The sequence below is a fragment of the Cotesia glomerata genome, linkage group LG5 (assembly GCF_020080835.1).
Source record: "Cotesia glomerata isolate CgM1 linkage group LG5, MPM_Cglom_v2.3, whole genome shotgun sequence".
Lineage (NCBI taxonomy): Eukaryota > Metazoa > Arthropoda > Insecta > Hymenoptera > Braconidae > Cotesia > Cotesia glomerata.
The window spans coordinates 27,633,809-27,645,282 of NC_058162.1; the positions used below are offsets into that span (position 1 = coordinate 27,633,809).

The 11,474-nt window shown below is 28.8% G+C and overlaps 5 protein-coding genes and 1 non-coding gene across 7 annotated transcripts; 3 read left to right on the top strand and 3 right to left on the bottom strand.

The window, feature by feature from the left end:
- Positions 1-159: 159 nt before the first annotated feature.
- Positions 160-5,050, top strand: LOC123266391. 2 transcript variants are annotated; one of them, XR_006509767.1, is made up of 6 exons: positions 160-321; positions 433-562; positions 629-925; positions 990-1,146; positions 2,982-3,182; positions 4,934-5,050. XR_006509767.1 is itself a non-coding variant. In XM_044730650.1 (5 exons), the coding sequence occupies exons 1-4, from the start codon at positions 209-211 to the stop codon at positions 1,143-1,145; spliced, it is 696 nt and encodes a 231-aa protein (XP_044586585.1). In that variant the 5' UTR covers positions 160-208; the 3' UTR covers position 1,146; positions 1,382-1,534. The 2 variants fall into 2 exon arrangements, 1 of the variants encoding a protein (XP_044586585.1); XM_044730650.1 differs by lacking the exons at positions 2,982-3,182; positions 4,934-5,050 and adding an exon at positions 1,382-1,534.
- Positions 1,283-4,516, bottom strand: LOC123266384 (putative inorganic phosphate cotransporter). Its single transcript, XM_044730640.1, has 6 exons — positions 3,904-4,516; positions 2,958-3,392; positions 2,613-2,851; positions 2,375-2,524; positions 1,637-2,014; positions 1,283-1,568 (listed from the first exon to the last, which is right to left on the bottom strand). Exons 1-6 carry the CDS (start codon positions 3,971-3,973, stop codon positions 1,302-1,304), a joined length of 1,539 nt encoding a protein of 512 aa, XP_044586575.1. The 5' UTR covers positions 3,974-4,516; the 3' UTR covers positions 1,283-1,301.
- On the bottom strand, positions 4,673-7,131 carry LOC123266385 (putative inorganic phosphate cotransporter). Its single transcript, XM_044730641.1, has 7 exons — positions 7,059-7,131; positions 6,498-6,613; positions 5,895-6,195; positions 5,559-5,830; positions 5,345-5,497; positions 4,902-5,276; positions 4,673-4,828 (listed from the first exon to the last, which is right to left on the bottom strand). The coding sequence occupies exons 1-7, from the start codon at positions 7,108-7,110 to the stop codon at positions 4,673-4,675; spliced, it is 1,425 nt and encodes a 474-aa protein (XP_044586576.1). The 5' UTR covers positions 7,111-7,131.
- Positions 7,132-7,603: 472 nt separating this feature from the next.
- Positions 7,604-7,675, top strand: Trnaw-cca. The gene has a single exon. It is a non-coding gene; the product is annotated as a tRNA-Trp (tRNA).
- A 319-nt stretch (positions 7,676-7,994) lies between these two features.
- Positions 7,995-9,894, bottom strand: LOC123266390 (superoxide dismutase [Cu-Zn]-like). The gene is made up of 4 exons (XM_044730649.1): positions 9,682-9,894; positions 8,730-8,955; positions 8,426-8,650; positions 7,995-8,355 (listed from the first exon to the last, which is right to left on the bottom strand). Exons 1-4 carry the CDS (start codon positions 9,723-9,725, stop codon positions 8,149-8,151), a joined length of 702 nt encoding a protein of 233 aa, XP_044586584.1. The 5' UTR covers positions 9,726-9,894; the 3' UTR covers positions 7,995-8,148.
- An 88-nt stretch (positions 9,895-9,982) lies between these two features.
- On the top strand, positions 9,983-11,302 carry LOC123266392 (phosphoserine phosphatase). The gene is made up of 4 exons (XM_044730652.1): positions 9,983-10,362; positions 10,463-10,597; positions 10,681-10,826; positions 10,895-11,302. Exons 1-4 carry the CDS (start codon positions 10,226-10,228, stop codon positions 11,146-11,148), a joined length of 672 nt encoding a protein of 223 aa, XP_044586587.1. The 5' UTR covers positions 9,983-10,225; the 3' UTR covers positions 11,149-11,302.
- The last annotated feature ends 172 nt before the right edge of the window (positions 11,303-11,474 follow it).

Here is an 11,474-nt window from a genome sequence, read left to right on the forward strand (position 1 = left end):
TGGTTAAAATTGAGGCGTGCGCGCGCAGCGTATAATTTAAATTTTCATTTAGTTGTTAAAAAATGAAAGATATGAACCGACAAGTGGCGAGATCTACCGGATAAAATTCAAACAACTAGTCAGCTGACCCGGCGTTTATTATTGTCACTATTATTATTATTATTATAACTTTGTGTTAGTAAATAACCAAAAATAAATAAAAAAAAAAATGTACGCTCGAAATATTATAGCTATATTTATTTATTTAAATATTTTAAATACCATTTATTGTGACTCGAACGTTCAAGTTAATTTTCACGTTGATGGAAATGGATTTCACAGGTTTGTTTTATCACATATTTTTATTGTATTTTAGATTTTATAAAAATATTTAGCTAAATGCTTTTTTTTTTCACCAAAAATAAAAAAATTAAAATGATTATTTTATTTCAGAACAATTAATTATGAAGTAGAAGCGAAAAAATACATAAACTACGACTGTCATGTCGCGCTATATTTAGAATTACCTCGAGAACTGTATGTCAACATTGATGAGCTAGCTGATTTACAACGATTCACGAATGTAATTATAAAAGATACTTTGTTAATATTTTATTGAATTACCAAGTATTGAATGATGAATTTTCAGATTCGAGCGTGCGCAGTCGGAGAAACAAACGTCGAATTATTCGCTGAAGAAGCTAAACCGCAAAGAGTATCAATTTGCACAGCTTTGAATTTTGACGCGACGACGTTAAACTTGACGATTCATCAGCGGTACCAGCGTGCCAAAGAAAAAGAAGATTATGCCAATGTTATTTTACCATTCCCTAAGCTTTTGCTGGGGTGTAAAAAACGTATCAAAGAGTACCAAGTTTCTTTGATAGATTTATGTGATTCCTGCGTAGAATTAGCTACTAAATGGCGGGAAATTCCTTATCAAACCGTAAGCAAATTCATTAAATAAACAAATTTTGTTTAAATAATTATTATTTATTTTATTTTTTAAGGAAACCAAGGAATACATGTGGATAATACCGATAGGAGAATTGACTCACAGGTCCTACGTAACTTACATTACATTATTTACAAGTGTAATTGGGACTTTAATCATATTTAAAGCTCTTTGTTCGGTAAATCCTGGTGATGACGTGAAAAATGACTGAGGTACTTATTTTTATTTATAATCAAAAAATTTAATTAATTATTTAATATATTTGATGAGTAACTCTTTTACCTTATTGGTAAATATTTACAATGTTAAAAAAAAAAAAAAAAAATGACTATGATGTGCTTGTTGATGATAATGAAAATGGAAATATTTATTTGAGATCATTTTGAGTATTTTGGATGTGTGACAATTTAGTTGCAATAATATCTTTTTCATTATCTTTTTTAATAGATTCATAAGGCATCGGTTCTTCTTGAATTTTATAACTTTCACGTGCAGTTGAATTTCCAAGCGTATGTTGCGTTCCATCATTCCAAGATTGTACTGTCGCTTTGCCAAAAAATACAAATGCAAAATTACCAGCTATATAAATACCCGCGGAAAGTATGTAAACTTTTCTCCATTGAGTAATGTCAGTCTAAAAAAAAAAAAAAATAAATAAATAAATGGAAAAAAAAATGAAAAAAAAAAAAAAAAAATACATACTGGATCAGAAACTATAACTCCATAAATTAGTGGCGCCATAATACCACATATATTGGCTGAAGCATTAGTAATACCCATAAGAGTACCGGCAAAATTAGGACTCAGATCCATGTGATTCATTTGATGACCGCTGAATACCGCAACATTAAAAGCCACCGACACTATAAGAACAACGACGGCGACATTCCGATGCTCGCTGTTAATAAAACTCAGTCCGATGAGCGCTGCTGCGGGTATACATTCTCCGACAGTGTTTGCTATTTTTCTCATTGATTGTAATGACGTGTAGCCGCGCTTAACCAACCTATCTGCCGTAAAACTAATTGGAAAACCAAGTAGCCATGCCGCTAAATACGGCAGAGCTGATACCACGCCATTCTATTACAGAAATAAACAACCAAATAATAATTTATATTTAATTATTTAAACGTATCACGTATGAGGTAGATTTTTCCGGTTAATCTTGACCCTTATCTTGCAAACGTAAGGTCAATTTAGTATTTTACCTAGAGAATATTAATTGTAATTTATATAAAGCCTTGCTGATCGATTGTCATGAACAGCCAGACCTTGAGGACAATATACGATTAGATGATTTCTAATCAAGTGTCATCGATTATTCATTGCCTTGATGGTTATTTCATTATAAATAAAAAAAAATTACCGGTTAAATTAATATTCTCTATTTAACAATTCGTTTTAATTATTAAAAAAATTAAAATAATAATATAATTTTACCTCTTGTATATTGTAGCCCATTGCACTGCTCATATAAGCCGGTGTCTTTGTCAAGAGCATCCAAAAGCCCCAAGCTTGAGAGCACTGGGCAATTAAAAGAGCCCAAACGGGTATTGACGTTAAAATGGCAGTCCAAGGTGTCTTTAACGGCTGTGATAATAATAATTAAATATATTAGATATATTAGATATATTAAAAATTAAAAATTAAAAATGAAATAAAATAAATAATTTATTACTTGAGTTATCTCTGTTACTCCAAGGCTGATCTCAATGTATTCTTTTTCGTCTAATGGAATACCACGATGATCTGCTGGAGATTCTTTACCCATAAAGTAATAAGTTATGGACCAAAGAGTTGCAATACCGCCCCATATGTAAAAACTACCGGGCCAGCCGATTGATGAACCAGAGATGACGCCACAACTTAGTAATGCGATCACGTTCCCCAACCATCCACCCGAATACGTGCAGCTTCCTTTAATTTTTTAAATTATCAATCAATGTCATCATTACTTAAATTTTTATTATTTATTCAGGTTGATTTAAATATTTAATAAATATTTTAGTTGATTTAAACTTACCAGCTCTTCCTCTCTCATCAACAGGCACCCACTTAGACAAAATAGTATGCATTGCCGGTGGAATAACACCTTGACACGCCCCAGTCAGGACTCTCAAGACAATAACAGCCTGCCAGCCTCCGTAAGTCGCCGCAGTCGGAATTAATATCGTAACAACGCCGCAAATTCCAACAGCAAAGCACAGAAATCTCTGTGCTCCAAATCTTTGAGCAAGTTCTCCACCAGGTATGTGTGTTATCACGTATCCCCAAAAGAACGAGCTCAGAATCGTGTTCTGGACACTCTCGCTCCAGTCAAACACCTCGATGTCAGGATCCGAGGTATTTGGCTTGACCATTGCCACCAGCGAAATTGAGAGCGCGACTCTTACAGCGTAGCAACAAAAGAATCCCAGTGTCAACAGTAATATCTGGATATGTCGGCATCCTATTAATGCTGCAAGTTTTATTTACAATTTAGTATTACGAAAACTAAACGACATAATTCAAGGACTCTTTTTTTTTTTTTTTAATTATAATAGAAAAATAAACACTAAAGGAATTTATTTTTGTTTAAAAATTTAAATTAACAAAACTAAAAGTATAATTATTATTTTTTTTTTTTTTTTTTTTTTTTTACGGGTTTATTTATTGACAAAGTTATATAAAAATAAAATATGTAAGAATGTAGACGGTTTACAAGCAGATGCTCAAGTATTCGTCAATTTTACGTGTCGAGAATAATTACCTTGTGTAATCTCTGCATTCTCAGCATATTGATGCTGTAATATTTTTATATTTATTTAACTCTATCTAATCATTTAATCGAAATTGTAACATCTTATACCGGCTTATCTTATTTTATATCGATACATTTGATAGATAAATTTTTACAACAAGATTAATACTTTATTAAGTGTTTTAATTTTAATATTAGGTCAATTATAATATAATAATTATTGAAATACCTTTTGGCGGATTAGGTGGAACCCTCATATTTTCCGCCCTTGAAATCCGGCGAGTTGACAGTCGAGTCATTTTTAATTATTTATAAAAATCACGCACTATTTGTTATTCTTCTTCTTCTTCTTCTTCTTCTTGTTTATACTTTTTTTTTTTCTTTCTGGTTGCCGTGATTTTCTTACACTTTAAATGTTATCGGTTAAGTAAACGGATTAACTTTGAACAAAAATGATCGCATCAACGAGGTTTTATGGCGTTCTATATGTACGAAAAGTACCCCACTACCCACTCCAGCAAAGAGTCCGCGAATTACGTGGTTATTTTCAAGGTACACGTTTTGTCTCTATATATTTATACGTATTTTAAAACATCGCAATCCCAACTATTCACATCAATCACCAGAGACTTGTGTCTAAGATTTTCTTCCTATCAATTCTTATATATTGTATCGCTGTTAATTTTTTTTTTATCACTATTACTACCTTTTTCTTCATTTTTTATGATAAATTAACAACTTATCTTTTGGTACCGAGGACAATCATGAGTGATAGCACGTGTTTTATTATCTAATTATCGATCGGTTAATTTGTTATAAACAAAATTTATTTTTCTCAATACAAAAGTTACATTGGTTTTTTTTTTTTTTTTTTTTTTAAATAAAAATTTTCATTATTCATTAAAATTATATACGTTACTATTTATGATGAAATATAAATCACCAATGTTAATAAAATTATAGAATTTAATATCACAATATTTATAATATAACTGTAATTAATTTGAAATAATTTTTCCTTGATTTTTATTCTGAAAATTAGGATCATCCCATTTTTGTATTTCACCTTTACCGAATATTATAAATATTAAATTACCCAAAAAGTAGATCGCTGCTGATATATAAAATACTGTGTGCCATTGCTGTACATTACTCTTAAAAAAAAAAATCAAATCAATCTCGAAATTTACTTAAAGTTTTGTTAATTAATTATTTTAGTTAAATTACCTCATTTTTAACGATGAAACTGACAATAATAGGAGCAAGAATAGCAACCACCGAAGCTAAACAATTGGTGATGGACATAAGAACCCCGGCAAAGTTTGGGCTTAAATCAATGTGATTAAGTTGGAATCCACAAAGTGTACCAACGTTGAGACCTACCGCAAAAATTAATATAATTACTGGTAAAGTAGTGTAACCTTCTGGAACAAATGCGAGAGCCAGGAGAGCCAGCCCAGGACCCCAGTGACCAACTGTGTTGCTTATTTTTCTTGCTCGTCCCCGTGAAACTCCTTTTTTTTGACTCCAGTCACTCAACCAGCTCACTGGGACCGTCAGCAGTAGCATAGCCAGATAAGGTAATGCTGATATCAGTCCATTCTATAATTTTCGACTCTCAATAATTATTAAAATAATTATTGTTGATAAACCGCTCGAGAGTTTATTACCTTTTTAAAATCAAACTTTAGTACATTTGCCATATAAGTTGGCAGCTCTGTCAACAACATCCAGAATCCCCAGTTTTGTCCGCAGTGAGCTATCGCCAGCGCCCAGAATGGTACAGAGGTAAGAATACTAATCCAAGGTGCTTTAATATTTCCCTTAAAAAATATTTAAATTTAAACAATTTTTATTTATTTTTATTAAAATTAACTTATTTACCTTTTCAGATATATCTTCTGTAGACTTTAAAAGATTACCTTCAATGAACCTTTTCTCTGTATCGGTTATCTTAATACAGCAGATTTGACGGGTTGATTGGAGCAACAAAATCGGTGTATCGTAGCTGCACAAAAAAAATATAGACGACCATAAGATAGCCGCTGCGCCGAAAAAATAAAATACACTTCGCCAACCGGCGTACTGAATCAAAACTCCAGAAATAGGATAAGATATCGCAGTACCAAATTGTGCTCCTGCATACGTAATACTACCTAAGGTAAAATCATCAATTATTATTATTATTATTATAACAAATTTGAATAAGTGAATAATTACCTAATCGGCTTCTTTCAGATGGTGGCACCCACTTTGATAAAAACGTATGTACACAAGGCAAAAGACAAGCTTGACTCAAGCCCATGATGACTCGGCAAGCGCAAGTAGCTTCCCAACCCCCTTTATCATTTGCCATTGGAACAAGTAAACTTAATATTCCATTAATCAAAACTCCCCAGCCTAATACTTGCTTAGCACTCCATTCTCTGGCTAAATATCCAGATGGTATTTGCATAATCGTGTAGCCCCAAAAAAAAGAACTCAAAACAATTCCGGCATGATCAGAGTCTATTTGATGAGTCTGTTGGAAGAAAAAAAAAAAAAAAAAAAAAAAAAAAAAAAAAAATCACATAGATTTATTTCATTACTAAGCTAATTTAACAGTAATTGAGGAAAATAATTTTATCAGTGTTATCCAGTTTTACCAGGGAGTTTTTCCGCTCTTATCTGTTATTTTATGTCTTGTGTGATGAAAGCTTCTGTGATAGCATTTATTTAGCATTTAATTATAAATAAACAGTAGCTTTTATTGGAAATGATTAGTACGATCAATGGAAAATTTATCGTCTCATTATTTAATTAAAGAGATAATATAAAACTTACGGTCTCATCACCTTTCATCGCGACAATTGCCAATGACAAGCACAATCGATTGGTGTATGCAATAGTTATCCCGAAAAATAATAACAAACATTGGAAATGTCTTGCTCCAAAGCCTCCTGTAAACAAAAATAATTATTATTTATAAAAATATTTTATATTGTCCTATCATATCAGTAAGTAGTTAATGACATTGATTATCGGCAATTGTTATTAACTTTGACCTTCAATTATTTAAATAATTAAATTCATTTTTTCAATATTAATAATTTTATAGACAATTTAATAGTAAATCTCTGTCTATTAATTACGAAACTTATTATCTTATTTTATTGCGTAAACTTTTTCTAAAAATAATCGGCTATTTTCTATACATATTCAATTATTATTTTATAAATAATAGTTAATACATTATTAATTGTTTTAATTATAAAATTGCCACTTAAAATATTTATCATGTTTAATAGTGCATATAAATAATAAATTAAAAGCGTACCAGACAAAATAAAACTATTTCAAGATTACATTTCAAATTTATAAATATTGTATTTAAATTAATATTACCTGGCTTTTTAATTTTTTCTTCAATTTCCATACTTTTTATATCTTTAGTCATTTTTAATCAATTAATTTGTTAAATACTTATAAAAATTGTCACCATATTTAAGGGAAAAAAAAAAAAATAGTTTTTTAAAAGAAGAATTAACAATTATTAATTAAGTATATATATTCAAGTCTGGCGTAATTTAATAACTGTGGTTTGAAATACGCAAAGATTTTAATTGACGCTTAAGTCTCCCACTTAGCTGTGTTAATCTCGATTGCTTATTAATTTTTTTTTACGATTAACGTTGTAAAAAAATCAATTCCGTTATTGTAACACGGTAACTTAAACTATTGTTAATAACTATGAAGAATTACGTGAAAAAAGACACAGTATTATATTAGTTGAATATTCACCTTAATTTTATTATCATGATTTTCCGAGTAATTCACTTCTTTTTGTATTCTGCATTCGCTTTTCATTTTTAATATTTATCGTTACAATTATGTAAAGGTAATTACAACTGTTAAAATTTGTATAACAATAAATGATTTTATGAGCACAAGACTCCGTGGCGCAACGGTAGCGCGTCTGACTCCAGATCAGAAGGTTGCGTGTTCAAATCACGTCGGGGTCAAGCGGTTATCTTTTTTTTTTTTTAAATTATTGAAAAATTTTTCAACTATTAAATGTTATATCTTTTTGAATTAAAAAATAAAAATTAAAAATACTGATGAAATTTTTTTTATAATTAATTTAGTTAAAAAAAAATTCATATGTTTTTATTACTTTTTAAATTCTCTTAATTGATAAATTAATACAGTGATTTTTCAAGATAACTGTAGATAATTAAAATAAATAAAAATTTTTAAAGACAGTAATGTTTATTAAATAATAAAAAAATATTAGTGTTATATAATTATCCTGTCATAAAACTACATAACAGATTTCTTTAATTGATATTAACAGTCGTTAATGTATTGATTAATGATAAAACTAATTTCAAATGATAACTTAAAGATTAAATAAGAATAATGAATTTATACAATATACTATTGACAAAATGTCAGTAAAAATATATAAAAAAAGATTATCTCTAATTAATAAATATTAAGCGACTCCAATAATTCCACAAACTGGAAAACTTTGATAAGAATCTTGTGAATTTTGTACAACAACTGTACGTCCAATTACTCCATTAGCTCCAGTCAACGTCAAGTATTTGCTCAATACATTTATTTGAGTTATTTTATCTTGTGCCTGAAATTCATCCAAGTCACCAATGTCTTTCAATGGATCCAGTGTTAAATCATCAACCTGTAATTGATATTTTTTATTTAAAGAAAATAATTATACAAGTGGTAATTTAATATAAAAAGTTATTTACCTTATATGGATTGTAGTTTCCTCCACTTGATTTACATCCCTTTGAAACAAGTCCCCTTTCATTAATATGTAACTTGTATACTCCAAAAGGCAATCCACTGATAGTTCCGTTAATTCTCAAACCTTCTGGCAATTGTTGAAACATAAGTTTACCTTTTGGTCCATTTACTAAAATTTCTTCATCATCATAACTTTTTATTTCAGCGAGCCCTTTCTTTCCAATGTACTATATAACCATTCAAAAATTATTATATTATTAAATATAATATAATGAAACAAAAAAATATTATTCAACAAATACTTACAAAATAATAAGGCTCCATAAGTATTTCATAAACATCACTTCGTGATCCAGGATATCCGGGTATGCTTTTAATTTGTAAAATTTTTTTATTACTCTTATTTAATGGGTCATTTTTATCATTTTTATAATTTTTATCATTTTTATCATTTTTTACTAGAGTTGTGCTCTCGATCGCGACGGTTTCAGAATCACAGTCCACATCATCATTTAAAAGTATTATCAATAAACTAAAAATAACTACTATTTTATTAATTTTATTAACAATAATCATTTTTAAAACTTTTTAAGTATAAAAATATTTAATGACATTTTTTGTTTAATTTAAACAATTGTGTCGTACACCTATGTGAAACTTTACAAGTGAATAAGTAACGAAATAATTATTACGGTGAGTATATTTATACAAGCTCGCAAATGATGTAAAGGGGAAAGGAATACCCTTGATTTAATAACTCCAGCATCAGCATCATCATCAACATAATCAACAACATGATTATTCCATCACTATTACTAATTTATTGTTTACTATTCACAAGACCTTGGCGATAGTGTCATACACATGACACACAAACTATTTTTTTTTTTTTTTTTTTTTTTTTATTAATTATTCATCATTGCTTCTTTATATTATTTTAATATAATAGATATTTTTACCTGTCTTTATTGAAATAATATTTACAAAAAATATCTTTTTAAAGATATTTCTCTTCTTATATTTTAAAAACATACATATCCTCTTTTACATTAAATATCTGTTTTTGATGAATTAATAAAAAAAAAACAAAAGATCTTATCAATTAAAAACAAAAAAAAAAAAATTATATCAAGATAAGTCCAAAAATGTATAATCATATAATAATTTATTAAGTACACGTGTGGGGGGTATTTTTTATCATGAAAATTGAAATGAAGATGAGATAAAATAATATGAACGGATTTAGTAATATCATTACCTCAACATATGACCTTCATTATTATTATTGTAACCATCACACATTTTAAAATAATTAAATAAATAAATATTTATTATTATTATTATTTGTAAAACATGAGATACTAGTAAACTAGTTTTAGCTGCTAGCTCCAACAGCTGTTACTAGAAAAGTAAGAGAAAGACTGAATGAAAGAAAGAAAGAGAAAGAGAAAAAGAGTAATATATAGAGATAGAGATAGGGATTGAAAAAAAAAAGAGAAAAAACAATTTAGAGTTGGAATGAGTGGCAGACTGGCACAACATACTTCTTCATAACTTGATCAGCTCAGATCAACTATATCATATCCCACCACCGTCAGTTACGGCTAACACGCGATCATTTATTAATGTGGTGGTTTCAACGATTAAACGGAACAATTTTTAGTCGATTAATCAATCTAAAGTCTCATCATAATCATCATTATACAGTTACAAGTTTAGAAAAAAATATTTTTTAACCAAAGACACTAGTTACAATAATAATAATAAATTTTATTATTCATATATTAATTAGATTAAATAAAATGAACGCTGAAGATATTAAAATAATTTGGAAAAATGCGGATGCCGTATCGTTTGATGTCGATTCAACGGTTATTCAAGAAGAGGGAATCGATGAACTTGCCAAGTTTTGCGGAAAAGGAGATCAAGTTACCGAGCTGTAAGTTATTTATTTTTTAAAACCTCACACACACACACACTGCAAATACCGTATTTAGTTATTTTAGCTGATAAAATAAAATATTATATTGTAATTTTAGAACTAAAAAAGCGATGCAAGGAAACATGACTTTTCAACAATCTTTAACAGTTCGGCTGAATATAATACGACCAAGCTTGGAGCAAATAAAACAATTTATAAAAATTCATCCACCAAAACTTACGCCAGGAATTAAGTATAATCATCATTATCATTAATTTAAATTTAATCTAATTAATTATCATTGACTAATACGGTGATTAAATTTTTTAATTTCAGAGAGCTAGTCGATAAGTTACATGAAAAAAATAAAAAAGTCTTCCTGGTATCTGGCGGATTTCGGTGTCTGATATCACCAGTCGCTACTCGATTAAATATTTCTCAAGATAACATTTTTGCCAACCGTCTTCTCTTTAATTTTGCCGGTTCGTTGATAATAATATTAATAATAATAATAATAATAATAATAATAATAATTATGATAAAATTTTAGGAGAATTTGGTGGATTTGATGAGAACGAGCTGACGGCTAAAAGTGGTGGTAAAGCACAAGTCATCAAAAGGTTGAAAGAAAATTACAATTTTAAAACAATTGTTCACATCGGTGATGGCGCAACCGATCTTGAGGCATGTCCACCAGCAGATGCATTTATTGGCTTTGGTGGTAATGTCGTCAGAGATACCGTAAAAAATGCATCTCGGTGGTTTGTTTATGATTTAAATCAACTAAAAGAGGCTCTAGATTAAATTTAATTATTATTGTTTATGTTTCAACGTATGATAACAATCAAATCAAATCAAATAGTATTATCAAAGGCAGAATTTTTAAAAACAGTTGCTCTGATAAATTTTACATACACTTATTACAATAGTTTTCTTTTCAAATTACAGATTAAAAAATTCATAAACTTTAATATATTATTTTTTACTACAAACAGTATTTTAAAAAGTGTTTTGTTTTTTTGTTTGTTTAGAATCTACTGTGCATGTAAATAAAAATAAAATACAGTAACAAGTTTATCTTTTTTTTTTGTTTTGTTTTGTTTTGAAACTTAAAAATTTTCTTTCTGCAT